The sequence below is a fragment of the Ichthyophthirius multifiliis genome, assembly GCF_000220395.1.
Source record: "Ichthyophthirius multifiliis unplaced genomic scaffold scaff_1120509251243, whole genome shotgun sequence".
NCBI classification, from domain to species: Eukaryota; Ciliophora; class Oligohymenophorea; order Hymenostomatida; genus Ichthyophthirius; species Ichthyophthirius multifiliis.
This window is the reverse complement of record NW_004086064.1, coordinates 85,776-108,798: the sequence shown is the minus strand read 5'-3', so window position 1 is coordinate 108,798 and position 23,023 is coordinate 85,776. Positions and strand designations below refer to the sequence as shown.

Below are 23,023 nucleotides of genomic sequence, written 5' to 3'. Positions count from 1 at the left end.
AAATAAGTAGTATAAATTAAAAAAATCTATATTTTTATTATATAAACAAATTAGAAATATAAATGTAAAATATCGATAAAAAAATCATAGCAAATAATTACTTTTTAATTATGATTTAAATAAAATATATATGGATATATAGTAATATTAATATAAGAATGGTTTATTTTATGAAAAAGGAAAAAAATATTTAGCTAAATGGAAATTGGGAATATTATTATGTAAATAAAATTAATATATATATATTTATTTTTTTATAGACTATTTATAAAAGATTATAATAAAATCAAAAATATAAATAAAGAAATTATATATTTTTTTTATATTTTGATAAAAATATAAAAATTATAAATATTTTCACTTTTTTTTAATATTAAGCAATTAATAAATAATATAAAAAAAATTATTATATTTTTAAAATATAAATATAAATACAATGATATAATTATCATTTTTAATTGTAGTATATTTTAAAAATAAACTAATTATAATAAAAAATTATCTTATATAGTTTTAAATTATATATAAATAAAAATATATATTTATAAATATATAAATATATATATATTTATATATATATTTATATTTAATTTTTATATAAATATTTTAATATATATATAATAAATTATAAACTATAAACCTAACTTAAAATAGATTATAATTTTTTTATGTAATTAAATAAAATAACTATAATAAAAGAAAAAACACATAATTTTATATATCTATTTTTTTTAAAATAAAAATTAATAATTTTAAATTAATTTATTATTAAAAAATAAAATGCTTTAAGCTAAATCATTATTAGTTTCTTTGTTTTCAATTTTAATAGGATGTCCAATTATTATATTTTTAAGTCTATTTGAATACAAATATATTTTGTAAAACATATTTAGCAGTACATTTGGAGTATGGGAATATAAATTAAAAAAATATTATTTTTATTAATAAATAGGATAACCAATAATCTGACTCAGTATTTTTGTTATCTATATTGAATATGCTTTTAGTTATCTCAGTCTTAATTTGTAAAGAAATTAATAATAGAGATACCAGATAATGCAGTAGCGCTTTAGCCTAAGAAATAACTTAAAGATTAGAATCGATGAAATAATCATAAAAAGCAAAATGAATATAATAATAAATATATATTAATAATTTTTATTTTTATATAAAGTTTTTATTTTTTTTATTTTCTGTATCATATAATCTTAATCTTTTTTTTTATTTTTTTAGTAATATTAATTATTTTTGTTATAAAGAAATGTTTATACGATATATTATTTATAAAAATGTCTAAATAAAATGAATATATTTCGAATTAGACACAAAATTTATATATATAATTTATTAAAAAAAAAAAAAGAAAGAAAAATAAAAATTATTAAATATAATATTATTTATAATAAATAATTTTTTGTTTTGTTTTTATTTTAATGATTATTTTTATTAATAAGAATAATTCAATAAAAAAATTATATTAAAAGACTTAAAATTAAAAATGAATGAAAGCGAAGAAATGAGAAATAACAAATCAATTAGCTAAACACCTAGACCTAAATAAATAACAAAAATCGAAGTAGAAAAACCGAATAATTTAGAGGTAAAATTAATAAAATATGGTGTCACAAACTAATAATATCATGAAGAATTAAATGAAACGAATGAATAAAAAAATAAAATAGATGATTATTCAATTAATTTATAATAAACATTAGATAATACAACATAATAATTAAAATAATTTTTAGAAAGAAGATATAAATAATTATTTAATTAATTAATTAATATCAACAAGAAAATAATTTTTTATTACAATGAATTAGAAAACGGTGATAAATAAATAAATAATGATGAAAGTATAAAGAACATTTATTAATAGCTTTAAAATTACAAATTATTTTCAAAAAATCTATAAATAGATATGCAAACATTATAATTAGATATTAAAAAAGAAGAATAAATAGTGATTTAATTATTCTAAGTATATTAAGAAAGAAGAGAAACTTTACAATTAAAAGGCTAAGAAACATTAAGAATTTAATAATAAATAATTTCAATTAAAAAAGCGATAGAAGAAAAACAATAATAAACTTTAAAAAAGAATAATATATATAAAGCAAATATTTCTAGATAAAAATATTATATTTATCATCCAATAATTAATAATTCATAATCATTAAACTCTTCTTTAACAACAAATTAATATTTAAAACTTCCTAATGTATATAATAGTAGAAAAAAAGATATCAATAATTCAACAGTTTCATTATAAAATGATACAATATTTTTAGAAAAATCAAAAAATTAAATTATAATGCAGAAAATTTGCAAATTAAAAAAAAAAATGTTAATTTAAAAAATTAAATAACTAAATACTATAATTAGTTTTAACTTGTTTGCCATATTTTTAATACTGGTATTGATATTGAAAGAAAATCCCTTTTAAAATAATAAAAAATACTTTAAAAAGAAAGTGGATTTTAAGGATCGTTATTATTTGAAATGTAAAAAGCTAATTTTTTTATTACTGAATTAGATTTAAAATAAAAAATGCGCAATGAAAAGTTTAGTACTAATCTTTAAGATAGATCTATAATTCATAATGTCTATGATACTTTGAAATAGATGGTTGCAAAAAAATAAAACTTGAAAAAAAATAGGAAGAAACAGAAGATTTTGTTATGAAATGGAACGACTTTAAAAATATATCTACATAGTAAATTATAGCTATGATGATATTAAAGCCTAAAACTCTTTAGGATTGTAAAAAATAACTTGAATTCAAATAAAAAAATATATAATAAAAAATTAATTAGATTAAGAATTTTAGTTAATATTTATAATTATGATGTCCAATTATATATATATTTTTTTATTTTTTTTTTCTAACTTATATAAAATTTTATATTAATAATAATTTTTATTAGAAAAATAAATAAATTAATTATTTTAATTTCAAAATAGTTATAAATTTTTTGTTTTAAAATTATAATATATATATATATTCTTAATAATAACAAATTAATATAATATTTATTACTTTTTAAAATAAATTCTAATCTTCTTATTTAAAAAAATTTTAAATATTTAATTGTTATATTCTTAATTTAAATATTAAATTCAAAATATTAAAAATGAATTTAATAAACTAAAATATTAATACTTTAGATTTATTTGAAAAAGAAATGATATGTGATAAAAATCAACTCCCTTATACATAAAAATCAGATGATATTTTAGTTAAAAATGCCAATAATAATACATAAAAACCTCAATATAATTTTAAAACATAAATAACAAATATTTAAATTGATTTGAAAAATAAATAGATTAAATAACCTTAAGTTTAAATTGAATAATAAAAAATCAAAGACTATTTAAAAAATAGAATATTTATATACATTATCCCTTAAGACAATAATTAACTAATTATTAATTTAAAAATATATGATTTAGAATATCCTATTAAATTCGAAGGCTTTGTATTAAATCATGATTTTATAAAGATCGAAAATATTAAAAAAGAAATGATTCCAGTTAATAATGTTAAATGGGTAGGGGAAATAAGCTTTAAAGCTGAACACCTTCCAATAAATGAGCAAACCTCTTTTTCAAACTCAATTAACGAAAGTATTTTTACTTTTATTTTAGAAACTATAAATCATTAAGTATAATTTAGTTTACTATTAATAAGGTATCTAGTTGATTAATATTAATGTTATATTAATATATATTGATATTGATTAAATAGAAATATTTATAAATTTTAAATGTAGTAATATTGCATATTGCAATTTTTTTTAAATACTTATTTAATTTTTATTTAAGTAAATTATTTTGATAATCAAAAATTAATAATCATATATCTTAATTTTTTGCTAAAAAATATTAATTAAAATTTTTAAATATAAAAAAAAAATTTGAAAAAAATAAACAAAAAAAAATACTTTAAATAAATTTTTAATTTTTTTTATTTTAAAAAAATATTAAAATCAAAACTAAATAAACTTTATTTTTATAGAAAATTTGTTTAAATAAATATAATTTTTGGATTTTTAACAATATGTTTAAACAAATATTTTAATAATACATATATAAAATCTAATCAAACATTGATTTCTCCTTTATTAATAGCTTCAATAATTTTTTTAGGGTGTTACTTATTAACAGTAACTCCAATAGATTAACTATATATTTATATTTATTTAAAAATATAAATATTAGAATTTATTACGCAGTCCCCAAAACTGATTTTACTGTTCCTGCAAATGTTTTGGCAAATGACTTATTATCAGCTTCCATTATTTTTGCAACTTTTTTTATTTATTCTAATGAAAGATCACCGTTATGTTTTACTATTTTATAAGAATTTTTAATATATTATTTTAAAAAATAAAAATAAAAAAAAAAAAAATTAATACCGTTTTTAACTTTCTTTCTATCTCTTGAATGTTTTCCGAGTTCTTTTATAAGTAATGCTGAAGAAGTATTTAAAATTGTAACTTCAGCAGCTCTATTTTAGCATTTAAGTTAAACCATAACTCTAATACCTTTATGATCACTACAAGCTTTAATGATATCTTCACCAACTTTTTTGGCATTCTTATTTTTTATGGTAATTATTTATTTTAAAATATTAATTTTTTACCAAACCAAGAGGACCTAATTTTGGAGCTAAGGTGGAAGCAGGACCGGGTTCACCACCAAAAACTTTAATATTAACTATATTTTTTGGTTTTATTATAAATATTTGTATTTTCTTTATTATTTACTAAATCTAACTTCGTTGGGATCAACTTTGGGAGGCATTTATTTTCTTTTTTAATCTTTTTTGTTTTTTTTTATATTTTATTTTTAATTATATCTTAATTATTAATTTTTATATTTTTAAATTTTAATATAATTTGATCTCGTTTAATTTTGACAATTTTTTTTTTTATTCATTAAATTTAAAATAAAGAATATTTTTTATTTTTTTGAGTAAACAAAAATTTCAATATTGACAGTCATTTTAGTATATTAATATTGTTTTTCTTAAATTCATAAATTTTGTTAATTAAATATTTTTTTATTTTTTGGATAAATATAAAAATATTTTAGTTCAATTAAATTATATAAGTAAAAAAAAAATATAAAATATATCAAATATTTAAAAAAAAGATTAATGTAATAATTTTAAAAAGTTTAAAATGTACTAAAATTATAGTAAAAAGTAATAAAAAAACCTAAACTATTATTATCCATTCTAGCTAATATAAATACTAAATAATTATTATATATCAAATATGATTATTTCTTAAAAATTAAAAATTTATTATTTTATATAATTAAAATAAAAAATTAAAAGAAAATTAAAATATTTTCTTTAAATTTATTAATTATTAAAAGAATATTATATAAATTATTTTAAAATAAAAATGAAAATGAAAATATATATATATATTTATTTATATATTTATATATATTTATAGAAAATAAGTTTTGCAAATTTTTATTTGATTTCTAACTAAAAAAAAGTAAAAAAAATTAAATTATTTAATTAATAAAATTTATAAGAAAAATATATATATATATATATATATAATATTATTTATTTAAATAATTTATATAAAATTTACAAGAAACTATTATAAATTTTTTTTGTATAAATAAAAGTTTTTAATTTTTAATTTTTATCAAATATATATATTTGAATTCTAATAAAGTTATATATTTGTTATACATTTTTATTAAGCTCTTAATTCAATTTTTTATATATTAAATTTATTGTATTTTAATTAATACTTACATAAATAAATTATATAAACATAAGATATACTATATCATAACAAAATAATAATAAATAAATTAAATGAGAGGTTTAAAATAATTAATCCAATATAATTTATAAATAATATTTAAATATTAGAAATATTAAATTAATTAGAATTCATTTTTAAAAATAATGTATAATATAATATAAAAGTTATTATACTAAGGGGATTGTATAGAAATTTTATAATTAAATTAAAAATATAAATAAAAATATATTAATAATAAGAAATATTTTATTATTGTAATTAAGATATTAATAGAAACACTTGAATAATATTAAAAATGAGAATAATACATTAAAATAGCTAAGTTTTGATATAAAGATGTAAAAGAAATTATTAAATAAAGAATAATAAATACTAAAATTAAAATTAAAATTAAAAATAAATATATTTTTAAAAATTATATTTTATGAAAATAAGCAAAAATATTTTTTTAAATAATAATTAGAATTGTAAATATATTTAATGATGAAAATAAATATATATTAGATGAATTTTTATTTTAAGAAATACTAAATAATTATATTAAGATATAGATTATTTGTTTAATAGAATATAAATTATTAATATTAACTTAATAAATATAATAGTATTTTCTAAATATATATATATGCCGTTTACGTCTAGAATAATATTAATTGTTTATATATAATAATTTAATTTAAAATTTATGAAAATACTTTATATTTACAGTGTTTCATTAACATATTATATATAAATTATATTTATTAAAAAATATTATTTTAATTTTATAATCAATTTTTTTATATTTAAATATATTATCAGTTAAATTAAAATGTTAAAAAAATCAAATTAAAATATATCTTTATAATATGCTTAAGAATATAATTTATTCATATATATAAATAATATTGACTTATTATATTATAAATATTAAATAAAAAATATATATAGGCTTTAACTATATTATTTAATTAGTTATTATAATATAATATAAATTTTATTTCTTTAATTTAATTAAAAATCATTTAGCATTTAGAAATCTTTTTTTTTAAATATTTCTATTATTTTTATTATTTTAATAAATGGGTTAATGCTTTGAATGTGCAAATTAAGATATTAAGAAAAAATGTTAAAACAGAAATTAATAAAAACCATTAATAGAATGTGTTGATAAAATGAATGTTAAATAATGAGTAATACCAAAAATCTTAAATTATACAGTTTATGATAAACATTATTATTATTAAAATTTTCAATTAATTTTTTTTAATAAAATGAAGAAACAAAAAAATCTGAATAAATATAATGCAAATAAATTATTTAATAAAAATACAAATATATTTATTATATTTGATAAAAATATTAAATAATAATTATAATGATTATAAAAATAATATTTCTAAGCAAAAAAAAAAAAAAATTATTATTATTAAAAAAAAAAAAAAATTTAAAATTAACTTAAATCTATAATAAATAAAAACAGAGTATATAAAAATATTAAATGATTTTTTATTAATAAAACTGAATTTACTAAATTATAGGAATAAAAATAACGAAATATATAATATAATAATATATATAAAAAATATATATATGATTATAAAAATTTATAAAATATTAAATATATATATATATTTATATATATATTATATTTATAAAAAATTTATTTTGTATTTTACTATCATATTGTAAATTATAATAAAATATCTTATTTTTCTTCTAATTTTTTTTTTAAACTTTCTTAAACAATAACATATAATGAATTAATAATAATAAGTATTTTAAATTATAATTAAGTAAAATAAACTTATTTGTGTTTAAATAATTTAATTTTCTTTAAATATATTTTAATCAATCTATTTCTTTAAAATTCAGAAATCTCAGTAACTGCATTTAGTATATATATTAAATTTCTACTAATTATAGTTTAAACAATTAAATAAAATTAAATCATAATAAAAAGATTTGTAAATTTAATAATGGAAACTATATGAATAATAGTTTATATTAATAAAATAATAAAATGAATATAAAATAAATGTACAGGAATAATAATATCAGTAATCCAAAATTTCAAGAACAGAAAGATGCAGATTAAATAAAAGTGAAAACAGCTAATAAATTGGATATAATATTAAATAAAAATAGCCAAATAAAAAACAAAATAATTCCTTAATTTTAAAATTCTTAAAATAAAATGAAAAAACACATTCATAATCTAAAAATATAAAATTTAATAACCTATACTTTGAAAATTTAAGGATATGTATAAATTATTAATTAAAATAAGAAATGAAAGCTTTAGTTCAGTTGTAAGAAGTTAAAGCTCTAATATTAAAAAGAATGTATTTTTTTAAAAGGAACAAAAAAAAAAAAAAGAGAAAGTAAAGAAACAATTTGAAATTAAAAAAAAATTGCTTTTAAATAAATTAAAATATATTTTAAATATATAATTGTGAAATAAACATAATTTTATAATTATAATTTATATAAATTAATTTTTATTTAGTATATATTTGCAGATTATAATATTATATATATATATATATATATATATTTATAATTCATTTTTTTCAAATTTTATAGTAATCTTATTTTACAGGTATTTTGTTTTCAAAATCTTTATATTATTAGTAACTTTTATTTTAAATTAAATTATTTCGTATATTTTATTTTGTTTTGATGTAATTATTAAAACTTATATTTTCTTTAGTCTTTTATATATATTTATATTCATGATTTCTAATTCTGGAAAGAGATTCATTATTTTAATTTAAAAAAGAATTATTTTACATATTTATAATAATAGAATCGTTATTATTTTTAGAAATAAATTTCGAATAATCATTATTTTTAGTTAAAATATTAGAATAAGATTAATTTACATCTGGAATAGATTTTATATAATAATTACTAATTGATCTATTTTTATTATTAAAATTTGTACTATTGAGATTTTCATTATTTTAATATTTTTGATGTTATTATTATTATTATTATTATTTAATATCTACTATTTTTTATCCAAATTTATTCGCTTAATTATTTAGAATATAATTAAATTTTCTTTGAACTGGTAATGGAGGATAAGCTAAAGACATATTTTTATGTTTATTTTGTGTTTGTTTTTATTCATAGTTTTTTAGATATTATTCAAGATTTAATTTTAATTAATCATTTGTTTTTGTATCTTTTAAAGATATTTTTTTTATATTTTAAGATGAACTTTAAGACTTAATAGTATGTGAACTTTTCTCTTCGTCTGAAATAATTTTTAAAAAATTCAAAAGTGATTATTTACACGAATTTTAATCTTGATTAAATAACTTTTTATTCGTATTATATTTAATAATTACTAATTCATTAAAATTATCAAAAAATGAATCTATTTTCGAAAGTATTGTTTTATTTGATTTAATAAACGGTATTTCCTCTTATTTGTTTTATTTATAACTTTATTCTTATTTTTCATGTCTAATTTATGTATTCTTTTTATATTTTTATTCATTAAATTATTAATTTAAATTGTTTTAGTTTCATTTAGTTTTTTTTTTTTTTTTTTTTTTACAATTTTATCAGATATATTATCTTAGAAATTTTATTTATTATTGTTCTAATGTAAACTGTTGTTTCTTGCTTTTTTTAAAACTTAGTTTGTTTTTTTCATAATTTCACATAAACTTAAATTTTAAACACTTTTTAAATTCTATCTGGAAGTTTTAGATTTATTTAACTATAAATGGTTTTTATTATTCTAATTATAAATAATCATTATTATTTATTTGTATTTAAATGATTATATTAGTTTATTTAAATTGTATTTTATAAAAATAATATTATGTTTTTTTTTATTGATTACATTTGAATTAAAAAAAAAATTATAATAATGTATAATAATATAAAAAAAAAAAATTGTATAATAATCTTTAAAAAAATATGAAAGACAAAACTTTTTTTAAAAATAAATAAAATTTCAAAAAGTTTAATTAATTTTTTTTAAAAAAACATTATTTATTTTTAGCAAATAAAATTTTAAAATAATAAACATATTCAATATGTATTCTTTATTAAATATTAGCATTTAATATTTTTTAAATTTCTCACTAAAATATATTTTAAATAAAAAAATAACATTATTTTTAACTAATTATGAAGTCATTTATAATTTTTTAACTATATAATTGTTATACACTTCTCATAATTCCTTCCATCTTAAACTATGTTTAATAGTAATATTTTTTTTATATTACTTTAAAATAATACAAAAAATATATTAATACAATAAATATGAAAAAATAACTTCTATTTGAATATATATATGAGAACTAAAATATTTATTATCCATTAAATATAAACAAAAAATTATTTTCATTATAACTTTATAACTATATATAATTTCTAAAAAATACAATATCTTACATAAATCAAAATAACTATTTAAAATAAAAAAATAATAATAAAGGAAATTATTTTAAAAAGTCAAAATAAAAATATATTTTAAAACAAAAAAATTAGAAATGTCAAAAAGTTAAGAATGCGTTAAAGTCGTAGTACGTTGTCGTCCATTAAGTAAAAAAGAACTTGATGAAGATCGTAAACAGATAGTATTTGTAAATCAAAACCGAGGAGAAATGCAAGTAATCAACCCTAAAGGAGATCCATCAGAGCCTCAAAAAACTTTTACATTTGATAATACATTTGAACCCGATGTAAAATAAGAATTAGTATATATGAGAACTGCCTATCCTATAGTAGAAAGTGTTTTGGAAGGTTATAACGGCACAATATTTGCTTATGGATAAACAGGTACAGGTAAAACACATACAATGGAAGGAAAAGATAACCCTAAAGATTAAAGAGGTATAATTCCTCGTACATTTGAGCATATATTCAAGGTAATAAAAGGTACTCCTAATGTCTAATTTTTAGTCAGAGTTAGTTATTTGGAACTATATAATGAAGAAATACGTGATTTACTACAAAAGAATATTAAAAAACTCGAACTGAGGGAAAAACCAGGTAGTGGAATTTACGTAAAGGATCTTTCCACATTTATGATTTAAGATCCATAAGAAATGAATGAAAAATTAATGTAAGGAGGAGAGAATAGATCAGTAGGGGCAACATAAATGAACCAAGATTCATCTAGATCTCATTCTATTTTTTCTATTACTGTTGAAAGATGTGACTAAACTGATAGTGGAGAAAGCCATATTAGAGTAGGTAAGCTTAATTTGGTAGATCTTGCAGGTTCAGAAAGGTAGAATAAAACTTAAGCAACTGGAAGTAGATTGAAAGAAGCTATTAATATTAATTAAAGTTTAACTACTTTAGGTAATGTCATTTCTTCTCTTATTGATCCTAAATCTACTCATATTCCTTATAGAGATTCTAAACTAACTAGACTCTTGTAAGATTCGCTTGGTGGTAATACTAAAACTGTTATGGTTGCTAATGTTGGTAATATTTCTTTGTTAATTTATTTATTTACTTTTTTTTAAAAGGCCCTGCTGATTATAATTATGATGAAACAATAAGTACTTTAAGATATGCTCATAGAGCTAAATCGATTTAAAATAAACCAAAAATTAATGAGGATCCTAAGGATGCAATGATTAGATAATTTTAAGATGAAATAAATAGACTTAAATAATAATTAGCTTAATCTGTTGATAGTAATACTTAAATTGAAGCAGAAATTATTCAAGTATTAATATTTTATTATAAATAATAATTTAATTATATTTATTTCAGGTAGAAAAAGTTATACATGTAAATGATGATGAAACAATTTAAAGTATTTAAGATAAGTTAAATTAAGATAAATAAGAATTCGAGAAAAAAATAAAAGATGAAATAAAAAATATAGAAGAAGATAAGAAACTATAAGAACACTAAAAAATGAAATTAATTTAATAGTTGAAGGAAAAAGAAGAAAAAGAATAACATATTCAAGAAGAAAGAGAGAAATTATTAAAGAAAATACAAAAAATGGAAGAAAAAGTTATATAAGGAGACTAAATAATGTAATAAGCCCTAGAAAAGGAAAGAGAGTTAATCCGTGCATAATAAAAAATATAAGAAACGAGAAATGAATAGCAAAAAATGGCTTAAGAAATTCGAAAAAATGAAGAAATGGCAATGGAAATGGATCGCAGGTATAAAAATAGTAAAGAAGAAGTAGATGATAAAACTAAAAGAATAAAAGATTTAATTATAAGGTTAAAACAAATAGAAAGTGAAAATGGGGAGTTAGAAGAATTCTATGCTTAAGAAATAGAAGAATTATAAGTAAGGCATAGGGCTTTATAGAAAGAACTAAAATTGAAAAATCTTATTTTGTAGTATTTTATACCTGAAAAAGAAATTAAAAGATTATAAACCAAAGCTATGTTTAGATAAGATTTAGATAATTGGACTTTTCCTAATTTTGAATTATCTGGAAACATGTTAAAAATTAAATAACAAGCCTAAGATAATGAATATGAATAACAGGATGTTAAAGAAATTCTTGAATTAGAAAAAGAAGGACATCCTAATATGTTTTACATGTATACTGATGATGGAATTGTTAGAGTAGAAGAAGTTGAACAAAGAGAAGGCAAAAAAATGTAGAAAAAAAGTACCAAAAAAAGACCAACCTCTAAAATGTAAAGCACCTCTAAAAGACCCCAAAGTGGAAAGAAAAATACTACTTTGGCTAATGAAGAAGAAAACTTTCCAAAAGCTAAGGGCCTAGTTTAAAAAAAGTGAATATGCTTATTTTTTGTTGTTTTATCTTTTTTTATATAAGTCAATGTCATTATTATTTTTATATATATATATATATATATAAATATACCGTAAATCCTTTTAATAAAAATATTTTAAAGGGGGGAAGAAGGTATCTTAATTAAAAAAATAAAAAAATTTAAATAAATAAAAATATTATTTTATTAATTTTAATAAATTTTAAATATACGCAAATATTTTTTTAAAAAAATATTGGGTTTATGACTATTTTTTTTTTAAATTAAAATAACATCTTATTTCTTTCGTATGTGGAATATTTTATAAGTGGCATTTTTTTCGAAGATAATTATTAGAAATTTAAAAAAATTAAAAAATCGAAAATATAAAAGAATCATAAGAGCTCATAACTTTTAAAAAATATTTTTATTTATATTTAGAATAGTTAATAAACATAATATTATTCTGAATTCGTAAATGATTACCTAGTTTGATAGACTATTCAATAAATTTTTGATTCCTTTAATAATTTAATTAGCTTGAGTTATAACAGTGTATTATAAATATTAATATTCAGAGCAATAATCATTTTTAAATTTATTTTTCAGTAATTATATTTTATTTTTAGTTTTTTTTTAATTTTTTTTTTTTATTTAAATTTTTTGTTTTGTTTAATTTTTGAAATGAAATTTTACTATATGACAAATATTATTTAAATACGGAATAGTTTAAATTTGAATATCTTCCAAAAAATTATTTAAATAATAATTATTTATTAAAATTAATGATTTTTTTTGAGATAGAAAACAATTAAAAATTATTTAATATCAAATATGATATGTATTTATTTATTTATTTTATATGTTTTGAATATTTTTTTTTAATTTCTTGTGAATTTATAGTATATACTTTTTTTTTAAAAAAAAATTAGCTTTTATTAATATTGTTTTTTTAATATAGATTAAAATACAATATAGAATTAAAAAGGTTTTAAGTAAATTAAGCTTTTAGAAGAAGTTCAGTTTACATATTTATACAGAGGATACCCTCCTTAATTTTATTTATGACTAATTAATATTATGAAGAGTCATTTTTTATTAAAATTATAACATTTTATGCATGCATTAGTATGTAATTTTTAAAAAATAGATATTATACAACTATCTTAAATACATACAAAATTTATTTATATATTCTAAAAAAAAAATACTAAGGAATAAAAAGTTTGACAAAAAAAAACTAACAATTATAGCAATTTACAATTTAATTAACAAAAAAATATGAGATAAAGTTAATATGAGTGAATTTCTAAATTCCAATTAATAAGAAATATTATTATAATTTAATTACTTATACGAAGGATAAATATATATTTCATATATTCTTTATAAACATATTATAGAATATCCATATTTACTCACTAAAATATATAAATATAAAAGAGGCTGTCTATATTAAAAGCACCTAATTTCCTGAAGTAATTAAATAAACTGTTTAAAAATGAATTAAAATGCTTTTAATTAAACTTTTAAAATCAATTTTTTTAAAAAAATACATATAATAAATCTCATAAGTTTTTAAAATAGTAGTAATTTTATAAGAAAAATTAACTAAAACATTCTATTTAATTTTATCAATCAATATATTGATTATATTTTAAATTAAAAAAATAATATTTATATTATAATAAAGCTATATAAAATAATCAAAAAAAAATAATATATATATACCAAAATTTAATAGTTTTAATTGATTACAAGCAGAATGTTTAAAATATATTATTTTTATGGGAAGGATTGGACAATTAGTTAGTCTTAAATTGAAAAATATATGAAAAAATATTTTCCTAATCAATAATTTTTTATGTTAAATTAACAATACAAAAATCCAAATCCTTTTAAGCAATATATTTATTAAATATTGTTTGTTATTTTTTTTATCTAAATCCCATTGATCAAATATATATTATATTTTATAAAAAACTGAACTTTCGAATATGAAATATATATTGAAAAAAAAGTATTATAAAATCAATAATAAATACATATAATTATATAAATAATATTAAATATAAAACAGAATTCTACTAAATTTATAACTAATTTGAAAAATTCATTATTATATAACCAAAAATACTATTCCTTATAAATAATTATTAATTAGAATGAATATATATTATATAATTTTTTAAAAAAATACATAGAAATTCAAATATGGATTTCTTTTCAAATCCTTACATATTATATTTATATAATGTTAATCACAAACTTTTAAAAATATATATTGATTAGTTTTTTTGTTTTTTTAAATAAACGGCTAAAAAATAAAATATAAAGAAAAATATAGTTGAAATAAATTAAAGACTATTATTTTTTTTGAGGCAGATAATAATTATATTTATTATACAATTTTATTTTTTATAAAAATTAATTGATATTATATTATATTATTAAAATAAAAAAAGAAAGAAATTTAATTAATTTAAGACTATAAAATAATTTAGTAAGATAATATATTAACTCTAATGAATTTGAATTGTTTGTTATAATTTTAATTAAAATAAAAAAATATTATCAATAGTTTTAGAAAATCTATTTTAAGGAGGATAATTTTATTCGTTTTTTTTTTGAAATAGATTTTAATAAAAATACTTTTTGATTATATATAAAACTATGGATTGTATTAATGAATGATGTTTTTAGGTATTATTGCTTTTAATATATTTACTTTTTTTTTTTTTTTTTATAATATTTTTTAATAAATTTTAATTTTTTTTAATAAACGTTTTTATTTATTTATATAATAAAATTATAAAACATGAGCATTTATAATTCCTTAAAATTAAAGTACTAAAAAAAAAAAAAATTGAAAAAAACAATAATCATAAAAAAAAAAATTAAAATAGAGAAGATTCGAATGAAATAGATTTATATCAAGTTGAAGAGAGTGAAAATCTATTTTAAACTCTCAAAAATGTTTAATCTAATAAATATAAAAAAATTCCTGTCGAAACAGAAGAATAATAAAATAATTTAATTCAACCAAAAAGCTTATTTGAAAAATATAAATAATCATAAGATATTTCAGAAAAAGCACAATATTTTAATAATTTTTTGTAGAAAAAAGTTCGAATAATTAATATTATGTAAAAGATGACATAACCTAAAAAGTTAGCAGATACAATCAAAGAATAACAGCTAAAAAATAAATTAAATAAAAAAAATTCTAATAATATTTAAAATAATTAAAATTAAATAAATATATTAGAATTAAATTAAAGTTAAGAAAAAAGAAAAGCTTTTGCATTTAAACTTGATTAGGACCATTTAAATATTTCTTCCAGAATTAATATAACATTAGATTCTTCAAACCATAATAATATTTTATATTAATCTTTTTAGAACAACTTTGCTATGAGATCAAGAAAAATGTCATCTTTAAAACCTGAAGTTGATTAAAAAATTATCGATTAAAAGTTATAAGAAAAACTTTAAAAAGTATCTAAAGATAAAAGTACTTTAAAATTAGATACAATTGCTGATAAAGCTTTAAGGATATTAGTATATAAAAAGAGTGAATAAAGGTACTTTTAATAAAAAATATTTATTTATATTCTTTTAGAAATAGTGAAGATTTAAATATACTTTAAAAGGCTACTTCAGAAATGATTTTTTTTAAAAAATTATTATAGAAAAAATCTTTCGTTTAAAATAATATTCATTAAACTCTATGTAAAATAATGAAATTTAAATATGTAAAAAAGGGAGGAATTGTGTTTTACGAAGGAGATATTCCTGATAAATTTTATATTTTAATAAAAGGTTTTTTTATTTACATATTTTATATAATAAAATTCATAAAATTTTTAGGAGAAGTTTGCATTCTTATTAAACAAAAAATAAAAGACTAATAAACACTATAATTACCAAAATAATAATTAAATAAAAACGATAAAAAAATAAATATAAAATTCAATTTAAATTTCAGAAAAATTCTTATCTTTAAATAATTTTAGAGAAGAATAAAAATAATAAAAATAGTTTTGCTTTTTATAAAAACATTATACAAAGGTTTTATTATTCAAAAAGAAATAAACTAATAAATACATAACAAATTAAATTTCGATTTCTCAATTAAATAAAATTAAATAGATAAATAGACAGAAGAAATAAAACATCAAAAATTTAAAATTAAAGAAATAGATAAGTTAAAATCTCTTAATTATTAAAATTATTATAATTCATAAAGACTTAATTCAAAAAATTAATAAAAATAACTTTCTTAGGCTAATTCAATAAGTAGTAAATATGAAAATTCTTAATTTTTAGCAAATTAGCTTATTTTTGAAAATGACTCTTCTTCCAGTTCTAATCTTATTTAAAGTAATATTATCTCTGACTTTTAATAAAGTAATAATTAATAAAAAAATTCTCCTTATAAACAATCATATTATTATTATTAATGTTATGATAAAAGATAATTAATCAAATAAAATAATAATATTATGTTGGGAGGAAAATAAGCTAATTAACTCTATACTTTAAAAAATGAAGAATTAAAAAAAACAATACCAAAATTAGACTTGCAAATTTTGGAAAATGCAGCTCATTTTTATGAAAAAAATACTTTTAGATACCATCATGCTATTACATTAGGTTTTTATAATTTTAAATAATATATTAATAAATAAAAATATTCAAATTATAATTAATATTATGATTTTTTAATTAAAATTCAAAATTTTATATATAATAAAAACTCTTTTAAAAAACCAGATTTATTATTAATAATTAAATCAATACAAAAGACTTTTAATCCATATAAAAAATTTAATATTTTTTTTATTTATTATTTATAGGATCAGGATTAGTTTTTGGTGAATTAGGTATTTTAAATAAGAAACCTAGAGCCGCTACTATTGTTTGTTCAGAAAACACATATTTCGGAGTGCTTAATGTAACTGATTATTAATAAATTCTTATGGAATTGGAATAAAAGAAATTAAGATAAAAAGTTAAATTTATGTCTTCAACTATTTCTATTGAATTATCAACAGAAAAAATGTCTAAAATAACCTATTCTTTCACCAAAAGACATATTTAGGCTTAAGAAAGACTATATAATGAAGGCGATGAAACTGATAATATATTCCTAATTAAAAAAGGTAATTATAATTTTTATTATAATTTCTAGTTTCATTTAAAAAAAAAAAAAAAAAAGGAGAAGTTGAATTCCATAGAAAATATGCAAGCAATTATGGAAATTAAAAAGATTAATAATTAATTAATATATGTGTTGGAATTATTGGAGAAAAAGAGTATTTTGGAGAAGATGATATTTTAATGAATAGAAAAAGGAAACATACTGTAATTGCAAAGTATATAAATATTATATATATATAATTATTATTATTATTTAAAAAAGAGTTAATTCGAAGATATATGTTGCAAAAAAAAAAGACTTCTTTAAACTAATGGTTGAAATTAAAGAATTAAATTAATTTTTCAAAGATAGGGTTTATTAAAGGGAAAAATGGAGAGATTAAGTATATAATATGTAGGTAAATGCAAGATAAAATATAAAGAATATGCAAGATATTATTTAAAACCCTTCATAAACTGGAAGAATAGCATATCATAACTTAAAATTATTTTTAAAAAAGAAAAAGCAAAATAAATGTACATAAAAAAAAAAAAAAGTTAAGCAATTTTTTTATTTTTAGTAAAAAAGAGATTTGAAAATTAATTAGAAGAATTAAAATATTCATATAAAAAAGATAATTAAATTAATAATAAATTCGATGAAATAATACAAAGAAGGCAACAAGCAAAACAAGATTAAATTTAGAAAATGTACTATTAAAAAAAAAACTATAACGTATTTCATGTTGCTTAAGATAATACGAAGTATTATATGAATAAATAGCTTATTAAACTTAATGATTTCGAAGAAAAGTCGGATACTTCTAACTCTTTAACGGGAGAGTTTTATGTTAGTTCTTATTTATAAAACTAAAAAATTGATTTGAAAAAATAAAAAACTAATTTTTTATCGACATCGGCTCTTTTTGATTAATAATTGAATTCATTTTAAATTTAGAATAATAGAGATATTATTTAAAGATCATAACATTAAAATTAGTATTATTAGTCAAATAAATATATTCCCAAAATAAATAAAATGGAATAAAGTTTTTAATAAAATGATACATTATTAATAAAAAAAAACTATGGCTTTAAATATTTATTAGAAAAAAAAGATAATTTTATAATAAGAGATGAAAATATAAATGGAAAATAAATAAATACATCTATAAAAAAATAAAGTAATTTAAAAAATAAGTAAAATAGTTTAGAAAAACATGAAAACAGTTTCAATAATAATAATGAAAAAAAAAATTATAGTTTAGAATTAAATGATAATAAAGGAAGAAGATTGTTAAACTTTGATTACATATACCAAAATAAATAAAATGGAATAAAGTTTTTAATAAAATGATACATTATTAATAAAAAAAACTATTTAAATATTATTAGAAAAAAAAGATAATTTTATAATAAGAGATGAAAATATAAATGGAAAATAAATAAATACATCTATAAAAAAATAAAGTAATTTAAAAAATAAGTAAAATAGTTTAGAAAAACATGAAAACAGTTTCAATAATAATAATGAAAAAAAAAATTATAGTTTAGAATTAAATGATAATAAAGGAAGAAGATTGTTAAACTTTGATTACATATAAGAAACAAAAAAAATAAATAAATCATAAAACAATATATAACTAAAAAAAATTATTATAATTAATCATTTATGTAAACCTTATACTTATGTGTAAGAAATAAAATGATTTTTTTTCATTTTTATAATAAATATTCTGGTAATAATTTCTTCTAAAAAATATATTTTTAAACTATTTCTTATAAATCTTTATCCAGTATTTTATTAAATAAAAAAGGACATTCTAATAAAATTTCAGCAAAATTATAATTATTATAAATTTATATTTATGAAAGTAATTAACTTTAAACATTTTATTATTATTATTATTATTATTATTATTATTATTATTATTATTAAACTTTTATTATGAAATATTTTAAAATTTTAAATACTATTAATCATTTTTAGTAAAATTTTTGATTTATTATTGATTACTATTTAATGTATTACTATTCATCATTTCTTACATTATTAATTACTTTTTTTTTAAATATATTTTATTTTTATTTTATTTTTTACTTTTTATCTTTAATAATGGTTTTTTAATTTTCTATATTTTACAAATTCAACTTTCCAATTTTTCAATTTTTATTAAAAATATTATAATATTAACTCAGATATTAATTAAATGTCATGTTTTTATATTTATTTTAATCTTTTTTATTATTACAAAATAATATAATTATCATTATTATTTTCTAATAAATCTTAATAAAATTAATTAATATTTATTAAAAATATTTTATATAATTATTACAATTAATTGCATTATCAATATATTTAATTAAAAATTATATCGTATTATTAATTAAATTATATTTTTATGTCTTCTAAATGTTATTTTATTTAATTAGCAATAAGATAACCATTTGTTTTCAACTTTTATTGCTTTTATAAAAATAAATATATATATTTAATTTTTTATCAAATACCTAGTTCTTTTTTTTCAATTAATTTAGAATAAAGTATTTTTAAATCTTTAAAATTTTTAAAAAAATAAACGATTTATTTTTTCATTTTATTATTAGTTTTCTTTATTATATAATTAGAATATGCGTTTATTATCCTTAAAAAAAAAAATGATAAATATTAATATGAATTTTACATTTTTGATTTAGATAAAGCACTTTTTATTTAATAATTCTTAAAATCGGGTAAATTTTATTTTAAAGTCCTTAAACCTTTTCTTTATAGAAATTCATCATAAAGCTAAGCATACTTTTAATATAAGTTTCTCTTTTATATAATTTTAAATAAATTTAGTGTTTGAAAAAATTATTAAAAAAATAAATATAATACTTTTAAAATAAAATTAATTTTTTTAATTAACTAAATAAGTTAACTTATTTAAATCCAAACTGTATAAAATTTATTCCAACCTAAATGCATTTAATTTTAAATTTTAAAAATTTTATTAATTATTCTTTTTTTTCTTTAAGCATTAATCTATTAACTAGAAAGTTTTTTTTTTCGTGTTCAATATATTTTTTGTTTTACAATACGTTTTGAAAATGTTCATTATGAGCTTAATGTTTTTAATTATAATCAATTTTATATTTTATTAGTTTTTTATTATGTTTAACATATTCTAATGCATGAGAATTATTTTACAATTTCAATTTTCTTTTTATTAATATAAGTTCTATTTTATTTACTAATAAAAATAAAAAACATAAAAAATACATATTTGCTCATTTAAAATCTTATCATCAACATAATTATATTATAATTCAAGATTTTTTATTTTACTAAAAGAAGTTGCTTAATGTTAACTTTTTTATGTTTTTTTTATTGTATTTCCACCATATTTTATATTTAATAATAATTTTATTGTCTTATCACAACTTAAACATATATAAAGATATACAGAATTAAAAAAACTATTTTATGAAAATTCTGTAAACCTAATCACTTATCTATTATCATAAACTAAATTACTATTAAAAATATTTGGATTTTAATTTTCTGTATTTAAAACAGCTTTTAAATTATATTTTTTCGGTCCTTCTAATTTGTTTAAGACTATTTTTATTTTATAAAAAATAAATAAATTTTATTCAATTTACGTATATACAAAGGTTATTGTTAATTTTTAATAGTAATTTTATAATATTTAAAGGAGAATTTTTATAACTAGATTTATAATATTGGTGTATCAATTTCTTTCATAAAAAAAAAAAAAAAATTAAAATAGAAATAGTATATTTTAATATATAGAAATCAAATAATATTTAAAATCTTTTTAAAATATATTTATTTACTATAAACACCATTCTCAATTTTTAATTCATCTTTTGAATTATTATTCTCTTATTATTCTTCTTATTTAAAATTATCATTATCAACTTACTCTAAAGCATTATCTAATCTATCTTTAAGATATTAAATAGATTTAATATTAGTTGCTAATTTAGTTTAGTATTCTTCAGAAAATTAAGATTAACCTAGAAATTTCTTTGCTGATATAAAAGGTCTTTTTGTAGATTTTCTATAAGTTTCTGATGTCTTAAAATATTAATTATCTTCATCATTCAATGTAACATATAATTATTCATCAACAAAAGAATCTGGTTATTTATTTAATTTAAAGTAATTAGCTGCTGATGTTTAAGGACGATTAACATAAGAAATTTTGAAAAATCGTTAATTTTTTTTATTTGTTGGAAACTTTATTAAATCATTTGATTGCTCGGTAGTTGTTTGTATTAAAATACTGTCTTTTTAGTTTGATTTTTGTATTTAATCATTTTTAATATTTAATTTACTAACTTTTTATTATAAATATTGATTTTATTATTATTAATTTTTTTATATTAACAACATTTTGTTCATTTTATTTCTTCAAATACCTTTTTATTTATTATTAATTTTTATTAACTTTTTGTAATTTTTTTTTTTATTATATAATATATATATATAAATATATAATATAATAATTTTTTATTTTTTGCTTTTGTTATTTATCTGTTAATTATATTTTATTTCTATAACATAACAAAAACATGTTTTTAGATTATCCAATAATTAATGTATGAGATTGTATAAAAATTATAGATTATAAAATACAATAAAAAATAATAACTTCTTTATATTTTAAAGATTATAATTAATATATTAATCAATAAATAAAAATAATTTATAATTAAATATTTTACTTATTTTAAATAAATATTTTATAAATATATATTAAATAAAGATTCTTAGTATAGTATCTTTTTAAAAACTTAAATAATATTATAAAAGAACTATTATTAGTTTTTAAAATTTATTTTGTATTTGTTTCAATATTTTTAATATTTTTAACAAAAATTCACAATTATTTTATAACTTATATAATAAAAAAAATACAAAAGAATAATAACTTTAAAAGATTACAAAAATGTTAATTTTACTTTATATGAATAAATTTTTATAAAAAAATAAACTGAAAATAAAAACATAATATAAAGTAAAATTAATAATTTTATTATAAAATTAATTTTAGAGAAAAAATATTGTATAAAAATAAAATAAAATAAAATAAATATTAATTAATAAAAAATATAATTATCATAAATATATATATATATAAATATATATAATATATAAAAATAATAAAAAATATAAAGATATTTATTATATATTAAAATAAAAAAAACTATAATATAAATGAAAAAATAAACCCAAAAATAAGATAATAACTAATAATTAGAAGTATAAAAAAATATTTAAAAATAAAAAATATTTATATAAATAAAAAAATATTATATTTTATATAAAAATATATAAATATATATATTTACATATATATT

General features: G+C 15.1%; 2 protein-coding genes across 2 annotated transcripts, besides 30 other annotated features; one reads left to right on the top strand and one right to left on the bottom strand. All coding sequences in view use genetic code 6, as the record gives it.

Annotated features, from left to right (window-relative positions):
• Nucleotides 1–519: 519 nt before the first annotated feature.
• Nucleotides 520–620: a microsatellite.
• A 3,397-nt stretch (nt 621–4,017) lies between these two features.
• Nucleotides 4,018–4,843, bottom strand: IMG5_167040 (hypothetical protein). Its single transcript, XM_004030098.1, has 5 exons — nt 4,773–4,843; nt 4,649–4,722; nt 4,422–4,602; nt 4,235–4,355; nt 4,018–4,187 (listed from the first exon to the last, which is right to left on the bottom strand). Exons 1-5 carry the CDS (start codon nt 4,807–4,809, stop codon nt 4,106–4,108), a joined length of 495 nt encoding a protein of 164 aa, XP_004030146.1. The 5' UTR covers nt 4,810–4,843; the 3' UTR covers nt 4,018–4,105.
• Nucleotides 4,842–4,891: a microsatellite.
• Nucleotides 4,892–5,429: 538 nt separating this feature from the next.
• Nucleotides 5,430–5,470: a microsatellite.
• Nucleotides 5,431–5,470: a microsatellite.
• Nucleotides 5,471–7,335: 1,865 nt separating this feature from the next.
• Nucleotides 7,336–7,375: a microsatellite.
• Nucleotides 7,338–7,431: a microsatellite.
• Nucleotides 7,338–7,437: a microsatellite.
• Nucleotides 7,341–7,443: a microsatellite.
• Nucleotides 7,345–7,400: a microsatellite.
• A 146-nt stretch (nt 7,444–7,589) lies between the features above and the next one.
• Nucleotides 7,590–7,628: a microsatellite.
• Nucleotides 7,629–8,240: 612 nt separating this feature from the next.
• Nucleotides 8,241–8,281: a microsatellite.
• A 23-nt stretch (nt 8,282–8,304) lies between these two features.
• Nucleotides 8,305–8,342: a microsatellite.
• A 254-nt stretch (nt 8,343–8,596) lies between these two features.
• Nucleotides 8,597–8,654: a microsatellite.
• Nucleotides 8,655–9,553: 899 nt separating this feature from the next.
• Nucleotides 9,554–9,596: a microsatellite.
• A 701-nt stretch (nt 9,597–10,297) lies between these two features.
• IMG5_167030 (kinesin motor domain protein) lies at nt 10,298–12,578 on the top strand (the record flags this gene model as incomplete). Its single annotated transcript, XM_004030097.1, has 3 exons — nt 10,298–11,240; nt 11,285–11,487; nt 11,535–12,578. 3 exons carry the CDS (start codon nt 10,298–10,300, stop codon nt 12,531–12,533), a joined length of 2,145 nt encoding a protein of 714 aa, XP_004030145.1. The 3' UTR covers nt 12,534–12,578.
• Nucleotides 12,579–12,670: 92 nt separating this feature from the next.
• Nucleotides 12,671–12,710: a microsatellite.
• Nucleotides 12,711–13,125: 415 nt separating this feature from the next.
• Nucleotides 13,126–13,189: a microsatellite.
• Nucleotides 13,138–13,189: a microsatellite.
• A 2,558-nt stretch (nt 13,190–15,747) lies between these two features.
• Nucleotides 15,748–15,784: a microsatellite.
• A 2,891-nt stretch (nt 15,785–18,675) lies between these two features.
• Nucleotides 18,676–19,253: a microsatellite.
• Nucleotides 19,254–19,543: 290 nt separating this feature from the next.
• Nucleotides 19,544–19,588: a microsatellite.
• Nucleotides 19,589–22,133: 2,545 nt separating this feature from the next.
• Nucleotides 22,134–22,167: a microsatellite.
• Nucleotides 22,168–22,787: 620 nt separating this feature from the next.
• Nucleotides 22,788–22,837: a microsatellite.
• Nucleotides 22,796–22,874: a microsatellite.
• Nucleotides 22,851–22,889: a microsatellite.
• Nucleotides 22,890–22,926: 37 nt separating this feature from the next.
• Nucleotides 22,927–23,023: part of a microsatellite that runs on past the window's edge.
• Nucleotides 22,928–22,981: a microsatellite.
• Nucleotides 22,993–23,023: part of a microsatellite that runs on past the window's edge.
• Nucleotides 23,004–23,023: part of a microsatellite that runs on past the window's edge.
• Nucleotides 23,016–23,023: part of a microsatellite that runs on past the window's edge.
• Nucleotides 23,016–23,023: part of a microsatellite that runs on past the window's edge.